The sequence below is a fragment of the Callorhinus ursinus genome, unplaced genomic scaffold (genome assembly GCF_003265705.2).
Source record: "Callorhinus ursinus isolate GAN/ISIS: 27379988/994484 unplaced genomic scaffold, GSC_fseal_2.0 scaffold55, whole genome shotgun sequence".
Lineage (NCBI taxonomy): Eukaryota > Metazoa > Chordata > Mammalia > Carnivora > Otariidae > Callorhinus > Callorhinus ursinus.
Genome location: NW_027397117.1, coordinates 9,459,217 through 9,480,880, shown reverse-complemented (window position 1 = coordinate 9,480,880; position 21,664 = coordinate 9,459,217). Strand labels below are relative to the sequence as shown.

The following is a 21,664-nucleotide window of genomic DNA, read 5'->3' as shown; positions in this document are numbered from 1 at the left end:
GTCTGTTGGGAAGGCAGACCTGGACCCAGACGAGGACAACACAATGTGCTCATAACTGTATCAGAAAAGTCAGAGAAGCCTTCCCTGGAGAGTTGACATGGGCTGGGTACAGAAGGTTACCCCTGAGAGGTATGAGTGGGCCATCTGGGAGGCAGGGAGGCACTCTAAGCAGAATGCACAGCTTAGGCAAAAGTTTGGGTATGTGAAAATACAGGGACTGGGCAGGGCAAGGGAGTTGGAGGGAAATGTGGTATCACCCCAGGTTTGGTGTGGAGGAGCAAGGGGAAGGGTGGGCAAGAGTCAGGGGATGACAGGCCTTGAACATGAGGCAGAAGCGCTCCTACTTCCTTTAGTATGATGGGAAGCTAGGAAGGGTTTCTGAGCAGGGTAGAGACACTGTCAGATTTGGGTTTGAAAATGATCCCTCTGGATTAGTCAAAACCAGGAGGCTGGCTCAGCCACGCTCCCCAGGTCAAGGCTGAAGGGTAAGCATGGGTGAAAGGAGTAATTTTGAGCCTGGGTCACAGGGGAAGGGGTGGGGGCTAAGGCCCAGGAAGGAGTGCTCCTGAACTTGAAAGTGCTCCACAGGACGAGTTTTCGGCCTTGATGAGACCTGATTCAGCTAAACAAAGCTGGGGAGGGGGGACAAGACCTAGGGGACTTGCCGGCTCACTGCCCCTGAGGTAACCATTAATCCCTCCCGTGAGGAAATCCACGGACTGGTCCCTTGAGGGACAGATCCCAGGCAGAATGGAGGAACACACAGAGGCAGGCTCCGTACCGGGACTGGGAAACCAGAGGGTTTTAATTAACAACTCTGCTGACATCCTGGTCATTGCTGCTTATTTCCTGCTGGTCGTTGGTGTCGGCTTGTGGGTGAGAAGTTGGGGTGCTGCTGGAGGCCAGGCTTCTGGGGCTTGTGGGGAAAGTCTCAGGGAGACTCCATGTTTAGTAGGGGTGGGATGCCTGGATCTTTGAGGAAGAAACCTAGGGCTGGGGGGCAAGCAAGTCTTTTGATAGTCTCAGGAAGGCCCAGCCAATACTCATTCCTTGTCTTCCCACTTTTGGATTTGGGTTAGTTGAAGGGATCAGTGGATTTTCATCAGGGACAGCATTCTAAATGAGGTCTCTGTTCCCCTGTCCACGCAGTATCTGACCAGAAGCCCATCCTTATCCAAGGCCCCAGGAAAAGTCAGGCCAAATCCAGCCACACTCAAGCTTGGGTAGCTGGGCACTAGGTTAGGGCCCGGGTTGCTCTAGGTGCCTCAGAGGAGGTTGGGGCAGGGTGTTGGGTGGGAACCATCAAGAGAGCCAAGGGCTGGTTAATCTTCAGCCGGAAACGAGGATGAGGAATGTATTGAGAAGGCTAATGAGGTCCAAAGATGTGCTCCGAACCCAAGTCTCTCCCCCTCCCCCACTCCTCTCCCTCAGTCCATGTGCAGAACCAACAGAGGCACCGTTGGCGGCTACTTCCTGGCAGGACGAAGCATGGTGTGGTGGCCGGTGAGAGAGGCTGTGCGGTGGAGGGGGGCGAGGCCTAGAGAAGCAGCCTAGCTCACCCCCCCACTCTGACCATCTAGGTCGGGGCCTCTCTCTTTGCCAGCAACATCGGCAGTGGCCACTTTGTGGGCCTGGCAGGGACTGGTGCTGCAAGCGGCTTGGCTGTGGCTGGGTTTGAGTGGAATGTGAGACCCTCTTTTTGCTGATACCCCGCCCCCGGTGGGAACCCCTAGAACTGTCACACCTGGGGAGGCTCCAAGCAGGGGGGATGTAAGACGAGGTGGGACCTCCCAAGTGGTGGGGTGTGGTTGGGCTTCGAGTGAGGGTCACACATCCAGCTTGCGGGCAGGGGGATTTTGGAGATGACGACTTTCAGGGCCTGCTCCTGACTCGCTGGGTAAGCCTGGACCAGCCACTACCCTCTGTGGCCTTGATTTACTCCTCTCTGAAGTGGGGTGAACAGCCTCGAAGACAGTGAAGTGCTTGCGCTGATGCTCTCTGAAGCTGTGGCCTGTGAAGATCCCTGGACCAAATTAAAGTCCCTTGCAGAAGTGGGAAGGAGACAAGGCTCTGGGACTGAGGCTTGTCTTTGAGGCTTGGGGAGATCAGGGCTTCCTGGAGGAGGAGGAGGTCTCTGTGCCGAGTCTTGAGGGACAGAGGGTTTGGTTGGGTGGAGAGGAGAGGGGAGGCAGCCCTTCCTGGCAGAGGCTGTGGTCAGGCTGAGGGGTCTGTGGTTGGATTTATGTGCTGGGGGGTGAAGGCATAGGGACCATCTTGGGAGGGACTGGCCAGGGGTCTTGGCCTGGGAGGGCTAGGAGGGCTCTAGTTAAGGGCCCAAGGAGGTGTCAAGACCCTGTCCCTTAATATCCCGGGCCCAGGGACATCCTCGGCAGTTGCATCCTCTGGGTCCCCAGTGAGATCTTTCCTTGGTATAGCACTTTCAGGAAGAGGTCTCTCAGACCCTCCAGGGGCGAGGGCTCACTCATAGCAGGATCTGTCATCCTCAGCCATCAGCTGTGCCCACAGGCGCTGTTCGTGGTGCTGTTACTGGGCTGGGTCTTCGCACCAGTGTACCTGACCGCGGGCGTCATTACCATGCCACAGTACCTGCGCAAGCGCTTTGGAGGCCATCGTATCCGCCTCTACCTGTCAGTGCTCTCGCTTTTTCTGTACATCTTCACCAAGATTTCGGTGCGCACTCATGGAGGGCGGGGCGGGGCCCTGGAAGGGAGGGACCAGGGAGTGGAGGTCTCTCGAAAACTCTGGAGGGGGCGGGACCAAGGAGAAAGAGCTTGTAAGAGCCATGTCTGAAGCAGGGTCTGTAAGGAAAAGGTTTTGGGCCTCGGCCACAATGGGTGGGACCTGGGAAGGCCAGACCATCGAAAAATAAGAGAACTTTGGAAGCAGGGCCATGTAGGGTCGTGGTCTGGGCATGAGGTAGACCTGGGTCCCTGTCTGGGTCCCTGGGTCCTGACCCGTGCTATCGCTCCTTCCCCCAAGGTGGACATGTTCTCCGGGGCAGTATTCATTCAACAGGCTCTGGGCTGGAACATCTATGCCTCTGTCATCGCCCTTCTGGGCATCACCATGATCTACACTGTGACAGGTGGCTGTGGCAGGGGCTTAGGGACGGAGTGGTCTCGAGAGATGTGCTGGGTGGGAGTGTCACTGAAGCACATTCTGCTAAGTCCTGCCTCCTGATGCCCGGGTACATGATCCTGGAGAATGGGCCATTTCTTTGAAATTTGCTCTCCAGGAAGGGGCACATTTTTCAAATTCGCACAAAGACACCGTATGTACTCGTGGCAACCTATGTGGGCTGTCTCCACTGACCCAGGCCCGTTGCAGGAGGGCTGGCGGCGCTGATGTACACAGATACCGTGCAGACCTTCGTCATTCTTGGGGGGGCCTTCATCCTCATGGGTTACGGTATGGAGCTCAGCCAGTGGGGGAGGGGCACAGAGGATGCGAGTCACAGAGCTCTCAACCTGGGAGCAGAGACATCGCGCGTCTCCAGCACGTGGGTCCTAGGGAGGGCCTTGGCGCGGGTGCCGGGTCCCCTGACAGCCTTGCCCTCACAGCCTTCCACGAGGTGGGCGGGTATTCGGGGCTTTTCGACAAATACTTGGGGGCAATGACGTCGCTGACGGTTTCTGAGGATCCGGCGGTGGGCAACATCTCAAGTTCCTGCTATCGACCCCGGCCGGACTCCTACCATCTGCTCCGGGACCCTGTGACGGGGGACCTGCCGTGGCCGGCACTACTCCTGGGTCTTACCATCGTCTCGGGCTGGTACTGGTGCAGCGACCAGGTGCGGGGTCGGGCTTGGGCCGGGAGGGAGGCTGGGGCAGAACCAGAACCGCTGTGGGAGGAGCTGAGATGGGTGGAACCGGAACCCGTATGAGGACGCTCAAAGGCTGGGTCTGAGCGGTCAGGAACCTCGCCAGGATGGAGCTAAACCAAACCCAGCGGAATCCAAAGACTCTGGGTCTGAATGAAGGTGAATTGCCAGCACCGCTGAGCCAGAGGCAGGCCTGAATTAGAGCAGCGAGTAGAGGCAAGGCCTGAAGAGGGCAAGGTATCCAGGTTTGGACGCAGGTAGTTGAACAGCCCCCGCCGCAGGTCATCGTGCAGCGCTGTCTGGCCGGGAAGAACCTGACCCACATCAAGGCGGGCTGCATACTGTGTGGCTACTTGAAGCTGATGCCCATGTTCCTCATGGTCATGCCGGGCATGATCAGCCGCATTCTTTATCCGGGTAACGTCTGCAACCCCCGCCCCCACCAAGAGTCCTGTGCCCCGTCCAGCCCCTTTCTTGTGTATGGCTACAGGTGCCTCTTTCCCATTTCCGTTACTGTCCTTTGCTTTGGAAATCCTGTCACCCAGTCCCACCTCCCACCAGAGGTCCCATCTCTCTTCCACTAGGATTTCCCGTCCCCACTTCAGGGATCTGAATTCCCTGACCAGGTCCCGTTCTAGCCACGTCGTGGCCTCTTTCCCGCAGATGAGGTGGCGTGCGTGGTGCCCGAGGTGTGTAAGCGCGTGTGCGGTACCGAGGTGGGCTGCTCCAACATCGCCTACCCGCGGCTTGTTGTGAAGCTCATGCCCAACGGTAAGGGCCGGCTGGCTGCGGAGACTGCCACTGGGAGGAGTCACCCCTCACCGAGTCCGCACCCTCCCGGGGACACCCTGGTGGCCCGGGACTCACAGCTCCCATCGGCCTGCAGGTCTGCGCGGACTCATGCTGGCGGTCATGCTGGCTGCGCTCATGTCCTCGCTGGCTTCCATCTTTAACAGCAGCAGCACGCTTTTCACCATGGACATCTACACGCGCCTGCGGCCCCGCGCAAGCGACCGCGAGCTGCTGCTAGTAGGACGGTGCGGCCTGGGTTTCCCCCCAGGTCCTGCCCCACCAATCGGCCCCCTGGGGGCAGGGGCAGGGAACACTCGTAGGATCAGGGGCAGATGGGGAGTCCCGGGTGAAATCTCCTGATGGTCACCCGCTGCAGGCTCTGGGTGGTGTTCATCGTGGCGGTATCCGTGGCCTGGCTACCCGTGGTGCAGGCAGCGCAGGGCGGGCAGCTCTTTGATTACATGCAGGCCGTCTCCAGCTACCTGGCGCCACCTGTGTCTGCCATCTTCGTGCTGGCACTCTTCGTGCCCCGTGTCAACGAGAAGGTGAGTCTGTGTGCAGGTGGCGAGCTTGGGGCAGAACCTGGACATCCCCAAGAGGCTGAACACTCTCTCCCCCGGCAGGGTGCCTTCTGGGGACTGATTGGGGGCCTGCTTATGGGTCTGGCACGACTTGTTCCTGAGTTCTCCCTTGGCTCGGGCAGCTGTGTGCAACCCTCGGCGTGCCCAGCACTCCTCTGTGGCATGCACTACCTCTACTTTGCCATCGTGCTCTTCATCTGCTCCGGCCTCCTCACCCTTGCAGTCTCACTGTGCACAGCACCCATCCCACGCAAGCACGTAAGTGCCGGCCTCTGCATGGGCGCCAAGTATGCAGCCCTCTCTACCCCTAGCCTGCCAATCCACTTCCAGGAATGCCCGGTGAGGAGCACCTGGATTTCTATACTGGGGGTTCGTGAGGGTAGACTGGCAGTCCAGTTGGAAGCTGCATTTGCAAAGCAAGCACAATGTTTTATTTGAATGACATTTATTTGAGGGGTTCTGGGGGGGAGGTGGCTTGAAGACTGTGAGGGAGGTGATGAAAGCCCCCCAAAGTCCTTGGAATGGCCCCTGGGACTCAGAACACCGATCTGATTGGTGGCTGAGAGGGACAGAGTACTATCCTGAAGGCCCACAAAAGGGTTTGGTCTTGTGCTGCTGCAGGGTAGGTGCCCCAGAGCAGGGCTGATTGGGGGCCAGGCCAGAGGAGCTGGGCAGAAGGATGGGCAGGGCTGCACAGGTGGAGAAGGAGGGAAAGGTAGCAGGAGGAAACTATGTGAACAAATATCCGCAGGAAGGAACACTGTTAGCAGGACTAGAAGACTAGAGTCTAAAGGACCATAATTTGAGCGTAGACAGGGACTTGGGGTAATGAAGCAGGGGCTGACCAGGGCCAACAGCTTTAAAGACACAGTTGAAGAACTCAGGTTCAGTCTGAGGGCGAAGGGCAGCCATGGAAGGTCGGGTTTGAGTGAACGGAGTCTGAACTGTGTGTACAGGGTAGACAGGGGGAGCTGAGGGAGTACCAGGCGGACAAGAGACTTGAGGGGCCCGGGTGGGGGAACAGCACTCTCACTTGGTCCCTGCCCCCTTCCCCAGCTCCACCGCCTGGTTTTCAGTCTGCGGCACAGCAAGGAGGAGCGAGAGGACCTGGATGCTGATGAGCCGGCAGGTCCAGCCTCCCCCCCTATACAGAACGGGTGTCCGGAGCATGCAGTGGACATGGAGGGTGAGGTGCTACTTCAGGAGGTGGGGCCAGGGACTAGGGGAGCCAAGTTCCCTCGAACTAACTGTACAGGGTCAATTTTTCCCAGAGCCCCAGTCCCCAGCTCCAGGCCTGGTCCGCAGGTGCCTGCTCTGGTTCTGTGGAATGAGCGGGGCGGGGGCGGGCAGTCCCCCTGCCCCTACCCAGGAGGAGGTGGCTGCAGCAGCCAGGCGGCTGGAGGACATCAGCGAGGACTCGAGCTGGGCCCGTGTGGTCAACTTCAATGCCCTGCTAATGATGGCTGTGGCCACGTTCCTCTGGGGCTTTTATGCCTGAGGCCAACTCTGTTGGACACCATGAGCCACAGCCAGGGCAGGGCTCAGCCTCACAATGAATGGGCAGGAGGAGCCTGCAGTGGTGAGAAGGGAGAACGGCAGGAGCGGGAGGGGGTAGGCCCTGGTTCCCCTTCTCGCCACTTCATCTCTGTCTGGGGGCCCTGTCCATCTGACTGGCAGTTATAGCCCATGAGGCCTTGGCCAAACTGCCACAGCAGTTCCCCTAAGCGAAAATAAAGCCGCTGTTCCCACATCCTGCTGTGGCCAAAGTGTGCTTGCTCCAGGCTCCTATCCTGGGACCTGGGCCTCTATCTGGGCTGCTCACAAGATCTTCTTTTCCGGAGAGAGAAGCCATGTGGCCCTCCACTCATCCACCTCTAGCTGGTGCTTCTCAGTCTTCCAGCCTGCATCCTGCAGTCCTGGGGAGAGGTCATAATAAGGATGCCGCTGGCACTGCTGGGAAGAAGGCTCTAGGGAGTCTGGGGAGAGTGGTAAGGAGCAGCACGGGCCAGGTGCATGCTCTGTGTACTGCCCGGCCTCCTCTCGCCTCTGCTGGGTCATTTCTGGCACAAAATGAGGCTAAAACCTCATCTGGCTGTAGTGAGAATTCACTGAGTTAGCACATGGAAAAGAGCTGGAATGGAGTAGGTGCTAAATGAAAGATCATCATTAGTCATTTGTGAGCCGCCCACCCCCCCGCCCCCAGTTCTTCGATGCCAACTGGGATTATACAGATTGTCAATACTGACACCGCCTCAGTACCCCGACCCTCCCCATACTGCAGACAGGGAAACGGGTTAGGCAGGGTCTCTGAGGAGAAGGCCCCAGAGGCCAAAGAGCCATGGAGCTTAAGGATGTTACCTTTCAAGAACTTTGGGAATAGCCTGTCCAACACTCGGTGTGTCTCCCTGACGATGACCCAGCTCTCTTTCTCAGGACCTGGAGGTGGGTGCAGAACCAGAAGCTGTCAGGTCCCCAAGTGTAACACAGTCCTCTCTACCCCTCTTCGAGCCATCAACAGTCTAGACTGTGAGGTGCTTACCTGCCCGTACTCGGTTCCTCAGTTCCTCCAGTTCTCTTGGGAGGGGCCCATCTCCTTGCAGGGCTTCAAGCACCAGTCCATGTGTGGCAGCCCTTAGGATGGTTTCAGGGCCTGCCATCTGGCTCAAAACAACTTGCACCTGGTCTGGAGAAACCCAGAGACAGACTGGTACTAGGGAAGGGCCACCTCCCTAAACACCCTCAAACCTACCATCCTGCTTCATCCCTGTCTGCCCTGAGGCCTTAGCCTGGCATGGAGGGAGGCTATCTTTTACCCTTTCCCTTCCATCTTCATCTCCTGTTGTCCCAATGTTCTGGCCAAACTGAAATGCTCAATTTCCAAATACAACTTTATAGGAGCCCACTGAGGTGGGTTTACTTTGCATGTCTAGTAAGAATAAGCACCTTTTAGCACACAACCAGCAGACCGGTAAACTCCGGTACCTGTTTCCTTAACAGGTGACTCTGGATGGGAGAGAAACGTTCTCCAGGGGTAACCAAAGGTCATAATCTTATTTGAGTATGTTGCAATATATAAATTGCTTTACATAATCGCCTTCTCTGGTTCTCATAAAAACACACAGACAATAAGGCAGGTATTGTTAGCCTTATTTTACACAGGGACAATGTGAATTTCATTGGGGCATGCACCTATAATTTGAAGGCACCAGGTCTTAGTCCAGAGCTCCTTCCAGGACACCAGGCAGCCTCTAAATTGTCCAGGGCTTGAGGCCTTGGAGCTGGTGGAATGAGAAGTTGACCCCAGAAGGGTGAATCTAAGGCTGGAAGAGCACGGCACACTTACTTTGTGACTGGTCCCAGCGAAGGAGGTAGGGTTCTTGGTGTCCCTCAGCCAGCTGTTGCAGCTCAAAGACACTGAAAAGAAAGAAGAAAGTGGAGTGGGGCAGGAGAAAGCAAAAGCAGGAGTAGCCATTCGGTCGGCTGAACTGTCCTTACTTCATGTGTCCTTCACCCCCTTCTCGTCTCTCTCAGCCAGTACCCCTGCACGCCACATCCATCCTTCTTTTCTTCCTGCATCTAACAAATGTATCCCTCGTATCTACTCTGTGTCACACCCCTGCTGCCCTCAAACACCCATGCTGACCCCAAGTCTGGTCAGTGGCAATAAAGAACCAAGAATAGAGAGGTGAGGCCTGGTCAGGGGAGGCCAGTGTGTAATCAGAATAAAGAGCATATTTGGGGGGGGGGTGGCAGCAGGGGTGGGTGGGAGACACTGGGCCACTTACCTGGAGATCAAGCGGTGTAGGGGGACCCCCAGGCATAGAGACAGAGACGGCCAAAAACCTGTGGGAAGCTGGAGTCAGGATGCCCAGACCGGGGAGAGACTGGGAGACACAGTACTTGAGACCAAGGGGTTGGGTCACCTGTCCACAGTGGCTCCGTCTGATTAGCTGAGGTGGGGCCAAGTACCTCTCCCCTCTGAAGGAAGTGCTTCAGGACCAGCCGGAGCCGGCCTTCATTCAAGGTCTCTAGGACAAGGGCTCGGACTGCCCGGTAGTTGGCGTAGATGTGAAGAGCCGTGAGGAAGAAGAAACAACCGAGGCTGAAGCTGGGTGGGAGAATGGGGTGGTCAACAGGGGCGGAGGCCTGGCCGGGCACCTCCTCCCTGCCCTTGATCCTGTCTTACCTAGGGCAAGCTGACACCAGGGGAAGCATCAAGAGGCTGACCAGGAGCCCTGCCAGGTTTACCAATGTCTCCTAGAAAATGGCAGAAGGGCTGGGAGTTGGAGGGCTTCCTTCCAGGCCAGGCTGAATAACCTTGAGTGCCTTTCACCACATTCCTCCCTGCCCCAGTTCCTCCCAGGGCTCCCTACACTGATGAGGATGCCTAGTGAAGTTTTTAATGAGTGAGCTGTCATTTAAGATACCAGCTGCTTCTGTCTAGGGAGATACAATGCCCTTGGAACATGTCTTCTTTGTTTTGCAAGAGTCCTCTGAGTAGCCCTATACTCGGGCAAGCGAATGTCCTCAAAATGAGAAAGTTCTTGTATTTGGTGGTTTAAAAAGACTGATCCCCCTTAGCCCCGTGGTATACAAAAACTGACAGACACATTTGCGAAGGGTTCAAGGAACCACTCAGGAAGAAAGGCACAAGATCCAAACCTCTTCCCTTGAGAATCAATGTTATCAGAACGCTCTGATGGCCTGAGATGGCCTGACTGGCCAGACACCAGGCCACCTGTCCCCAACTACTCATGAGGGAGGAAGAGTCTGGATCGGTGCCCCTGACCACTGGGGTCCAAGGGAGAGCTGGTCCTGGCACAAAGCGGGCTTGAGGCTGGGAGAGCTCTTCCTACCCAGCTGTCCTGGCAAGGGGGTGGGCTGTGGAAATAAGAGCTATGGGTGTAAATAGGTGGTAAATGGGAGATTAGAGGGCTTGGCTGCGCAGGAGCAGAAGGACCTCCCCTCCCTCAGGTGGGAAGAGTCATTTCGGGCAGCCCCATCAAGTGGCAATAAAGCAACATCAGCAGAAAGCAGGGGCCTGCCGCAGGACTGAGCATATGTCCTGCACTGCCCCTGTGATGTGTCCCTGCTTCTGCAGACTGAGGGAGCCCTGGGGCTTGGAAAACACAGCCTAGGGGTATGGGGAGGGCTGGGGGTTAGAAAGAGAGGAGGTGAGAGGCAGCAGGCATGGAGCTGGGAGATCCTAAAGCACCAAGTCCCGGGTTGTACTTATTTCTCCCTTCCTAATGACCTAGGGAAGACATAATGGGGAAGAATTAATCCAACCATTTCCTGAGAGAAGGGATGTGTCCAAAGGTACTCAGGGGGACTGAAGCTATGACTTATTTCCTCATCTGTAGAATGGCAACAGTGAGTCCCTCCTGTATAAGACCACTGTGAGGATTTAATGAATTCATATAAATGAAATACTTGGCACATGGTTAGTGCTTAATAAATATTAGCTGGTGTTTATATATATATATATATATATATATGTATATATATGAGTGTGTATGTGTATATATATATATATATATGTTTTTCAGCTTCTGTTACTATTGTTGAAAGGAGTTAATTTTAAATTTAAAAAAATTTCTATTTAGAAACTGAGCAAAACAATTTAAGAGAAGGATAGAGTGTAGGACCGGACAGAACAGAGGTTTCTAAATTGCTTCAGTGTCCAAACTATGTCACACTTCTGACTAACCTGGGCCTCATTTTCCTCTTCTGTGAAACAGGGATAACAATAATAATAGCCCTCCTGGGGCTGGTGTGAGAGTTAAACACCACAACACACATAAGCACCTAGCACAGGAGCCTGGGAGGATCCAATACCTGTAGAGTTCAGCCTTCGGGGTCTCCACCTTTCCTCCAGGACGCCCTGGTCAGGTGAGGGGCTGGGTCAAAAAGGCCTACAAAACTGTCAAGTGGAGACTTCTGGCCAATGACCCCAGCTACCTCACATGCTGAGCAGTTTTTGACTTGCCAAGTGCTTTAACATATGGGGCCTCACGTGGTCAGACATCCACCTCCCAGGTTGGGGCTATTGGCCCAGAGAGGGCGAAGGCCAGGGCAAGGGCCCACTCTTGGTCACACAGGCAGTGGGAAGGGGCTGAGATGATCAGCTTGGACTTTTGCCACTAGAACTCATGCCCTCAACCTGACTACCCATGTGAGTCAGAGCAGGGAGCACGACAGTTCTTCCTGTGTGTCGGTCTCCCAACCCTACCCTCAGGAGCACTCAGGTGCTTGTCTCCACACTCCCAAACCATGGCCTGGCCTGCCTCCCTGCTCCGACTCCCCCCAACCCCAATTCCAGCTGCTCACCTGGCTGCTATCCTTGGCTGACACATCAGCCATGTTGTTTCTCCTGGCCTGGTGCATGGTCAGGGCAGCCCGAGTGGCCCCACCAGCCACGCTCACAATGCACTAGGTAGGGAAAGGGAGAAGGAAGGTCAGAATGGCCACGTGTTGCGGCAACATAGGCACTTCTGTGGCTAAGCCAAATAAATGACTCAAAGCAGTTTGAGAAAACCAGGCATCAGGTGACCAAAGAGCCAAACCCTGAATGCTGTCCTTGGTTATCTCGTTCTCATTCCCACACTTCCACTAGATCCACCTCCCCTCTCTTGTTCCTGGAGAAAACTAACGCCCTGCCTGTCTCACCTCCCTGTGGCCTAGTCCAAAGGAGCTCCATTTATTTCCCCAAGGTGGAGGCCCAAACACTGTTCCTAGCCCACAACTTCTCCAACCTCCAACTTCTACTTTGGCTGCACCTGCCCCTTTGCTAAGCTCCCCGGCCCAGGCTGGTTTCCAACTTTATGCTTCCATTCTGCCCGTAACTAACTCCACTCTCTTCCTGTCCCAGTGGAGGCCCAGGCAAGTCTTCCAGGCCACTTCAAAACCCACAGTGATGGCCCTGACCTCCCAGGACACCTGGGCCTCCTCAATCCCTGAGATCTAGGATGGTAGAACTCATCAGTGAGGGTCACTGATCCCTGTCATCCATCTCATATTTATCAAATCTCGTTTAGATGCCAGACACAGATTTAGTGCTGTGATATAATTCGGATATAACCCTTGCCCTCATTAAGTGTATAAATCAATAGACAATAACATTAAAAACTAATGTTGTAATGTATGGTGATTAACATAATAATAAAAAAAATAAATAAATAAAAAGAACTCAACAAATTCCAGGAAAAAAAAAATCAATAGACAATAAATAAACACACAAGTTGTCATGCAGGCAGAAGGAATAATTCGCTCAAAGGTAAGAGGAATGTGGTACAAAATGAGGCTGGAGTGACCAGATCCTGTGGACCTTGTTAAGGAGCAATGAGGGCAGGGAAGTGACCTGATTTGATTTCCCTTCTTAAAAGGATTATGCGCTGCTCTGAGAAGTAATGAAGAGAGGTGAGAATGGAAGCAGGGAGACCGCCTAGGAAGCAACCGTGCTTTTTCAGCAACAAGGAACCACCAGAGGGAGGTTTAGCTGAAGGTAACACGAAGGTAACAGTGGGAGAGGAGAAGGCATGGATGACAGCCAGGCTTCTGACCAGTGTAGCTGGGATACGGAGGTACTAGGCACTGAGACTAGGACTCTAGAGAGGGTGGGAGGTGGTCAGGGAAAGTTCATGGCCCTATCTTACTCCTGTATTTGACAGATGAAGAGACTGAGGCCCCAAAGGCAAAGTATAATGCATAATTTCAAACAGATGGCAGAGGTCACAATCGTTAGTCTACAGCGACAGCACTGGTTTTCTCTGGTGTTTCCTGCCCTGGAGTTGGAGGGGGTGCTCGGGGCAGTGTGCCTGGGCCAGGGACTGGTACCTGGGCTGAATGCAATCCACCACAAAGAACTGTTGTGTCTGAAATGTCACTGGTGCCCTGTGGAGAAGCACTGCTCCGAAGTGATTTTGAACAGATAGATGGGCTTTTGAGATGGATCTGACGTCTTCTTGAGTCACTGCTTTGTGCCAGGTACTTTACTTAACCCTGTGGTGAAGACAGGCTAAGCTCTTTGCTGAATTTTGCTATGCCTCAGTTTCCTCACCTGGACGCAGCCAACCTGAAGGAACTGTGAGGGTGAGCAGCCTGGCAGAGACGAAGAGCTCGCATTCACCCCATGTGACCCTCCAGCCTCACAACCACTTCATGCTGTCTTGCCCCTGGACCTTGACCCACACTGTTCTTTCTACTCAAAAACATCCACCCTTCACCTTAAACTCAATTCTTCAGGACCCAGGCCTAGGGAAAGGGCCTATCCCTTGACTAGGCCAGAATCCCTGCTCAACCCTCTTGTAGCCTCCCACACTTCTCATCTGGAATACCTGTAGCTACAATGTTATAAACATTTGTTTAATTATGTGCAGCTTTCTTCAAAGAAAAAAATGGGAGGGCCTATATTTTATGCCAAACATGCAGTAGGCTCTCCCTAAGTATTTTACTGAAAGAATGAAAGCTAGCCAGGGAGCTGGTCCCAACATGTTGACATTGGAACACCTTTTCTATCTTTCAGCTCACAGCTCCTCACCAATCCTGTGGTTTCAGACACTGTCTTAGGCTATGTGAGGCACTATTTGGCTGGAGGAGAATCAGAAAATATGGTTGAGTTCGAGTAGAAAAAATCTGAACTTCTTCACTCTTCTACAAGTGCTTTGAACACAGGGCCCAGGCTGGTCTCACTTGTGGGCCCCAAGTAAGCCCACACAGGCAGGTGTAGGGGATGCCCCATGGATACCTTGGCCAGGTTGCTGGTACAGACGGTCATGGTGAAAAAGACTGGATATATGGGAGCCATAATCTCGAGGAACATGGCTACATCGTTGAGGACATCAGCAAAAAGCCTGGGGGGAGGGATCAGAGGTTAAAGATCAGAGGTAGGAGACCTTCATAACAGACTTCCCTCCCCTCTGTCTCAGCCCCTCCTTACCTCCACTGCTTGGCATTGCAGTCCAGTTTACTCCTGTTGGGGAGGAGACATTGGTTTACAATTCGAATTTAAGGAGAAAACACATCCCGTGGGCAGGCTGAGGTTAGGTCTGAAGGGCTCAGCGAAATCCATACCCCAGGCAGACATCTGTCCCAACACCCTGTCACTGCTGCCTGAAATACCATTAGCTGGGAGGACCTTCAGTGGTCACTTTGTGTTTGCCCCTCACTAACCCATGATGCATCAGGGAAAAGAACTGACTGTCTCGTGGCTGCTCCCCACCCTTTGGCCCTCCCCTGGGAGAAGCCATCCCTGGGTCCCTCTGACATCTCCCCACCCCTTCCTCCCACTTGACTGAGGGTAGCCAGCAAGAAGTCCACATATTTGAGACTGGTAAACAACTACATTTAGTGTAACCCCCCACAGGTTACAGGTAAGTAGCCCAGACTGGGGACATGACGTCCCTCAGGTCACATGGAAAGCAGGGGCCAAGAAAAAAAAAAAGGCCAAGAGAAAGAGGCAGGCTCTGACATCTAGGCCTAGGATACTTCTATCACCAAGAGGATAGATGCCTCTTCTTGTCAGGCACAGGGACTCCCTGGCCCATGCACAAACTCCTGGGGAACTCTCCTCCAAGAGTCCAGTAGCAGAGGGCGTTGTAGCCCCAGACCAGCTCAGAATTTGCAGCATTAGCCCTGTTCCTTACTTTGAAATCTCCTGGAGGGAAAAGGAGCATTCCTAGGTGGGGTATGGGACACACATTAGAAACTTCTGAGGGAATAAATGGCAGAGGCAGGACCAGAACACGTGGGCTTGGTCTAGGGCTCTGCCCAATAAAGCAGCCTGACACTATTAGTTACAAGCCGTGCAACTTGGGTAAGTGACTTCCCTTTTTAGGTCTGCTAAAATGTACATATTTAATCCTTCTCTACAAAGTTGTTCTGAGGATGAGAGAGGATATGTAGAGAGCTTATGAGGCACAGGGCTGTTAGCAGCAGCTAACACTTATTAGGGTTAATAATAAGTGTTGTTATTATACTTAGTATGTGCCACAATATGCTATGCACTTTGCATAACCCATCTCACTGAACACATTGTAGGTAGTGTCTGCCTACAATTAATTGCAGATACTAAATCACTCCTGAGGTTGCCCATTACCGACATGAGGAGGAAGAAGGCAGCACAAGATCCTTAATGCCTTCTAGATAAATGGTACGCTGATTCCATGTGGGACAGGGATCCCGATGACCTGCCCAAGTCTACTCCCCACTAGGCTTGGCAAAGTCCAATCAAGTCTCTGAGCCACCAAAGTAGCTTTTGGAGTAAAATCAATCCTTTTGAATTCAGCATTGTCCTGTTCAGGCTTCTCTTTCAACAAGCAAACAGAGGACACTTAGAGCCTTGTAGCTGTATTTTTCCACGATGGGCAGTGGAATGGCCAATCAGTGTTCTTGAAGGCAGGCGTGATCATAGCAATGGCTTGTGGCTTCATTGCTAGGGCGAGCCACCTGGACTGGGTACTTACTAAGTAAGTACCTTAGCTCTGATGAAATAATTGCTAAATCTCCCCTCCCCTGGAGACTGGGAGGAGAGAGGAGCTGCTGAAAATACAGCCAAGGATGAGACAGACGTGACCCCCGTCTGGGGAGAGTGGCCAGACCAGGAAGACAAACTCACCCCTTCCACCAGGCAAAGATGATGCGGCCCAGCATGCCAGTTGAATCTGGGGGAGAGAGGCATTGGTAAGGAACAAGGAAGAGCCTTGGGGGCTGTTGGGCCCCGCAGACCCTGGCACTGAAATGGCCGATTCACCTTGCATCACTGCTCTTAGGAACTCAGTGTGGCAAAATAAATATTGGATAGACAGAGCTGTATCATGGGGTCAGAAGTGTCTAGACTTAGCAGTTCCTCAAAATGTACCCCAGAAAACTATGTGCCCATGCACACCAAGAGACATGGACCAGAAATACTCTTTGCAGCATTGTTCATAAACAGCCAAAGACTGGGAATAATGCAAATGCCCATCAGCAGGAGACTGCATAGATACATTCTGGTATATTCACTCAGTGGCATATTAGACAGCAGCAAAAATCTAATGCACAACTACTCATATCAAAATGGGTGAGTCCTAGTATTACAATATCGCATGAAAAAGTAAGCCATGAAGACTACATACGGCAAAATACACTTCTCGTAAGGCTCTAAAATGAAACAATACAGTGTTTAGATAGATATATATCTATATGGCAAAACTATAAAAAAAAAAAAAGGAAAAGCAGGAAATTCTGTGTGGAAAGTTCAGAGGTTATCGTTGATATTTTAGTTCTTAGGTTGGGCAGTGGGTTCACGGGTGGTCATTAGAGTATCAATTAAAAAAAAAGGGGGGGGATTTGAATTACAGTTCGATGATGACAGCTGGGGGTGTGGGGCAGAGGGAGAGGCCTCCTCAGGCTAACCAGAGTCAGAGAAGTCTCCAGAATCAGCTAGACCTTCATTTGCACAACAAATGCTTACTGGCTACTTTTGTGCCAGGCATTATAAGAGGTAAGGGGGTACCGTGACCCAGAAGGTCATGGTTCCAGACTCAAAATACAGCATAAAAGCAAACATCGGTATGAAAAACACTGATTTAGACCAAGGATCAGTTAACTGTGGTCTACAGTCGTCACTCCCTGTTTTATAAGTAAAGTTTTATTGGAACATAGCTGTGCCCATTCATTTACAGACTGTCCATGGCTGTTTTTGTGGCACAATGGCAGAATCAGTTGCTGTGACTGAAACTATACAGCCTGCAAAGTGTAAAAATATTTACCATTCGGTCCTTTACGGAAGGTTTTCCACCCCCTGATATAAACCTCTTATATTGAGAATAGCATTCATTAAGTTCAGCAGGGGGATCACAAAGGACTGTTTTAGAACCCAACAACTGGGAAGGCCTCATACAGTGGACACTGGAAAGGAAAGATACAGTAGGCAGAGGACTCCTAACTTGTTTGCACTCGAGGGCATGGACCCTTAAGGGAATGCAGGAAGGGAAACTAGGTTTTGGGGAGGGTTGGGAGTATCCTACAACATAAAAAGGTGGTGACAGGCTGGCCTTCCCCATTCTCCACTGGAAAGAGTGGTACTCACCCCTTGCCCCAACCTCTATCCTTGGGCAGTGAGGCCTTCTACCTAGACATCTTTACGAAACTCGGGGCCTGAGGAACACCAGTAAACAGGCTGGTGGTCACCTGAAATCCCTCCTCCTTTCAAACTTCAGCACAATCCTATGAACTTCTGAGAGATCCTCCCTTTCACAGATGAAGTAACTGAAGCTCAGAGAAGCTAGGTCAACAAAAATGGGACACTTTATGAGAAAATCTGGATTTCCAGCTTTTCTGGAAGAACCTGAAGACATGGCAACCCTGAACCTCTCTTCCCTTACCACCACAACTGGCTGGGGCTGAGCAGTGGCTACTTCAGACGAGGCATATGTGCATTTCTTACTGGGCCTGCTCCACTTCTCTATTTCTGTCCCCTGTATATCCCTGGAATACCCACCAGGTGGCTTTATAGGCTTCCTCTATCACCCACTTTACCCTCTTTCTTTCAACTATTATTTTATTCACCACAAAAACTTTACTGTTCCACTTAAGATTCTTGTATTGGCTCAACTTAGTGACACTGAACATGCCAAGGTTACTTTTTACTTGTCGACAGCTCACTGGGCCAGACTCTGTTTTTCTTCCCTCTGACTGCACACTCATATCCAATAAGGTGTATGTCCTGCATACAAGGGCCACTGGGTAGAAAGGGGACCCACTCTATGTTTCACCAGCAGTCTGCAGGGCCCTTGTCAGAATCTGGAAGTTGGCACTAGGATGCAATAATGCCACATTCCCTCCCTGTATCTGAAAGTCAACACTGTCCACTAGATAGGAAACTTAATTCCCATTTGCTCTGCTTTGCCTCACTTACAATTAGCTGAGCTATACGATCTAGAAACTTTTGAGCAGTCGTAAGGGATCAGCTGTCCACAAATTGTACTAGGCTCCACTCTAAATCCCACTGACAAGAATGTGGCAGCGAAGAGTGGGACACAGGAGTCAGTCGGTCTGGGTCCAAATCCTGGCCCTGTGTTAACTTAGGCAAGTTACAAAACCTCTCTGAAAAAGATATTAGTAATAGTTTCTCCCTAATATGGATGCTGTAGAGATTAAGTTACATATTACAAGTAAGTGTACAAAATTCCTGGCATACAGTATAGGTTGTCAAAATATTAGCTGCTAGTACTATTACGATTGTTAGTTATGACAATTAACACCACGTCCCACTAAGAGATCTGTAACCAAAAATGACTTAAAAAAAAATTCCAAGGGAGTTTTTTTTCTTTTTTCCCAAGGGAGTTTCTTATCTAAAGCTCCACATACAAATTTCCCAGGTTTGATGGAAATGAGTTTGTAAACTGTTTTGTAGTTAAGGCTTCCTTATACCAACAATAGGCTTTAAAAAGTGGGTATTTTTTTTCCTACCTTAAAATGGTCTTATTTTTTCCTAATAACTTAAACACGTATATGGGCAACATGTTGGTGATAAGACTAGGGTGCTTAGAAATGACGTGATAACATCAATTACTGATTCATGTTCCTGCTGCACTCCACTCAGCCAACAGAAGAGCAACAGAAAAGGTCCAAATTAAGCAGTTTGGTGGTATGAAAATGAATCCGGAACTAAACCTCCTGGCTTCAGAGCCATGCCCTACAATTTATTGGCTGTGACCCTGGCCAAGTTACTTTTTTGTGCCTCAGTTTTCTTATCTGTAAAATGGGTATAATGACAATACCTATCTCAGAGCTACTGTGAAGTCAGCATTTTTAAAGACTGGCAAATAATAAACACTGTTTGTGTGCACTATTATTATTAAAAGAGATAGCTAGGAGTGAAATAAGTCCATCAGAGAAAGACATGTATCATATGACCTCCCTGATATGAGGAATTCTTAATCTCAGGAAACAAACTGAGGGTTGCTGGAGTGGTGGGGGGTGGGAGGGATGGGGTGGCTGGGTGATAGACATTGGGGAGGGTATGTGCTATGGTGAGCGCTGTGAATTGTGCAAGACTGTTAAAATCACAGATCTGTACTTCTGAAACAAATAATGCAACATATGTTAAGAAAAAAGAAAAAGAAGAAGATAGCAGGAGGGAAGAATGAAGGGGAGTAAGTCGGAGGGGGAGACGAACCATGAGAGACGATGGGCTCTGAAAAACAAACTGAGGGTTCTAGAGGGGAGGGGGTGGGGGGATGGGTTAGCCTGGTGATGGGTATTAAAGAGGGCACGTTCTGCGTGGAGCACTGGGTGTTATGCACAGACAATGAATCATGGAACGCTACATCACAAACGAATGATGTCATGTATGCTGATTAACATAACAATAAAAAATTTAAAAAAATAAAATAAAAGAGATAGTTAGAACAAGAAGCCCTACAGAGAAAGGTTTCTTTCAAGAGGCGACGCGCATTTGGCCAGTTTGCTCAGTCTTAATAAGGATGTTAAGCAGGAGCCTCCAGATCCTCCAAAAGATCCATGGAGACTCACCAGAGATGTGGCCAGGCTCATGCTAGGAGCAGAAAGAGCCTTCTCTTGGGTCTGATTTAAGTTCCCACAGGGAACCAGTAATGAAAGACAAAGGACAGCGAAGAGAGCCATAGGCCCTCCTGATGTGGAACCCGTGGCCGTTTCCCTTTTCTTCTCTGCCTCACTCTTTGGGTGGCATGGTGCCAAACCACATGTTCTATTTTTCATTAGTGGTTTTTCAAAAAGCTGTACACATCCAGCAGAAGGTTACTACAGTTATTATCATCCGGTATCCCAGAGGTTCTAAGATGCCTTTCGTCTTTCCCAGAACCTCCTCTTTCCTACTCAGGACTAATCACAAAACTGTTTTTTTCCTAGAACGGAGCCATTTCCCGCATTTCAAGCAGCCGGTCGTTTTATTCAGTAACCGCATTCTTATGCAGTGCTCCACTAAAAGCCTAGGGGTAAAGGAGAGGGGATGATTAACTTAGCGACGTGAGCTCCAGATGATTTAGAGATTCTGAACAGTATGGGGAACTGAGGGCGGCTGCAAGGCTGGTGCTAGGGATGAGGATATTCTGGTCGCGGGCGACTAATTAATTGTTGAATAAAACCAATAAAAATACCGTTTTAGGGACTGCGGAGAGCTGCCTCCCAGATCCAGTCAGGAACGAGTCCGTACAAATACACATCACAGCCCAGAACTAGAGGCCAGAACACTGGGATGGGGGAAAGGAGCGGGTGGGCTTCCCAGTAGGAGGAAAAAGAGGCCAGTGAGGTGGCAGGGCTGACAGCAGCGACAGGTGAGGTTCCAGGGGCCCAGCTCACCTTTCACCAACCAGGTGGCAGTGGCAGCTGAAACAGAAGCTTTTGCGTTCCCCACCCCTATGCCCAGCAAGACTGCATGGGTGGCCAGGGAGCCTGAGAGGCTGGAAGCAAAGGCCTGGAGAAGAAAAAAGGTGGGGTGAGGAGTGTGCGCAGGGCCACGGAGGTCTAAGCTCTATTATCAGCTCTCATAGATGTGTGACCTGAAACAGGTCCCAGCCCCGCTCTGGGCCTCAGTCTCCAGTCTCTAAATGGAGGGAGGTGGCCCGCATTGTCTCCCTCACCCGTGGCTACATGCTGCCCCCTCCCCCAGTCGGCCAGGCTGACCTGCACGGAATCCCAGAGCTGGTAGGGCAGGTAGTCCGGGCTGACGCTATCGGGGAAGCCCTGCGGCAGGAACACGGCCATGAGACCGGAGAGAGGTGGTGAAGCAGTCCCGGGAGTCCCCCCGGCGCCGCCATCCCGTCTTTGGGGTTTTGCTGTGAAGGGCCCAGAGAACCCCCACCAGCGCCACCCCGAAACCTCCCACTGCAGGCTCCCATCGGCGGCGGCGAGGCAGCCCCGGGCCGCCCCGGAACCGAACTGCTCGGAGCACAGCTGGGCCTCGGGGATCCTGCCTTCAGCCATCTCAGAACTCGTCCTTCCGGACCTCTAGACGCGAAACGTGGCAGAACCACATTTCCGGCTAGGCTACGGCGGCTGCAGAGGTGCAATCTTTCTTTGCGAAGGCGCCGCCGGCCTCTGCGTCCTCCTTTGTCCAGCTCAGGATCCTACAGTTCCTCCTGGGACCTCTTGGCCCCGCTGCGGATACCTCAGGGCTGGTCTCCGCCTTCGTTCTCTGGAGCATTTTGTTGCTGGACCGCGGGAGCAATGGGAGCCCTTTAGCCCGCCACGTCCTGGAGATACCTGCATTCCTGTAACCCGCAACTTTCAGCTACGGGCAGAAGGGAAGAGGGCATCCCCGGGGAACCGTTGTGTTTGAGACCCAGGACGGCCACAGGATTTTTTGATTTGGGGCGAGTCAGTGTCCCTCTCTGGGCTTAGGTGCCTTCTTTGTTGTGAGAGCAGGGACTATATATTACTCCTTATTTTTATCCCCGGTATCTAACACATAGTACGTGCTTAAAAG

General features: G+C 52.1%; 2 protein-coding genes across 2 annotated transcripts; one reads left to right on the top strand and one right to left on the bottom strand.

Moving 5' to 3' along the window:
• The first annotated feature begins 556 nt into the window (after positions 1–556).
• Positions 557–6,712, top strand: SLC5A2 (solute carrier family 5 member 2). Its single transcript, XM_025864506.2, is given in 14 exon segments — positions 557–876; positions 1,432–1,503; positions 1,581–1,685; positions 2,527–2,691; positions 3,001–3,106; positions 3,349–3,429; positions 3,582–3,811; positions 4,123–4,258; positions 4,505–4,612; positions 4,728–4,878; positions 5,010–5,178; positions 5,257–5,472; positions 6,271–6,420; positions 6,422–6,712. Coding segments are annotated over 14 exon segments (2,106 nt in total). The 5' UTR covers positions 557–750.
• On the bottom strand, positions 5,643–21,210 carry RUSF1 (RUS family member 1). The gene is made up of 13 exons (XM_025864502.2): positions 20,863–21,210; positions 20,539–20,653; positions 15,830–15,875; positions 14,153–14,185; positions 13,961–14,066; positions 11,545–11,646; positions 9,401–9,471; positions 9,138–9,322; positions 9,000–9,057; positions 8,558–8,628; positions 7,754–7,897; positions 7,573–7,650; positions 5,643–7,130 (listed from the first exon to the last, which is right to left on the bottom strand). The coding sequence occupies exons 1-13, from the start codon at positions 21,160–21,162 to the stop codon at positions 7,033–7,035; spliced, it is 1,407 nt and encodes a 468-aa protein (XP_025720287.1). The 5' UTR covers positions 21,163–21,210; the 3' UTR covers positions 5,643–7,032.
• Between the last annotated feature and the right edge of the window lie 454 nt (positions 21,211–21,664).

Bases quoted from the DNA above. Each gene is read 5' to 3' on its own strand.
- RUSF1 (XM_025864502.2), bottom strand. From the start codon at position 21,162: ATGGCTGAAGGCAGGATCCCCGAGGCCCAGCTGTGCTCCGAGCAGTTC. The intron at 9,472-11,544 runs GTGAGCAGCTGG...GCCATTTTCTAG, and splicing joins CAGCCAAGGATAGCAGCCAG to GAGACATTGGTAAACCTGGC. The intron at 7,898-8,557 runs GTAAGTGTGCCG...GGGTTTCTCCAG, and splicing joins TCGCTGGGACCAGTCACAAA to ACCAGGTGCAAGTTGTTTTG.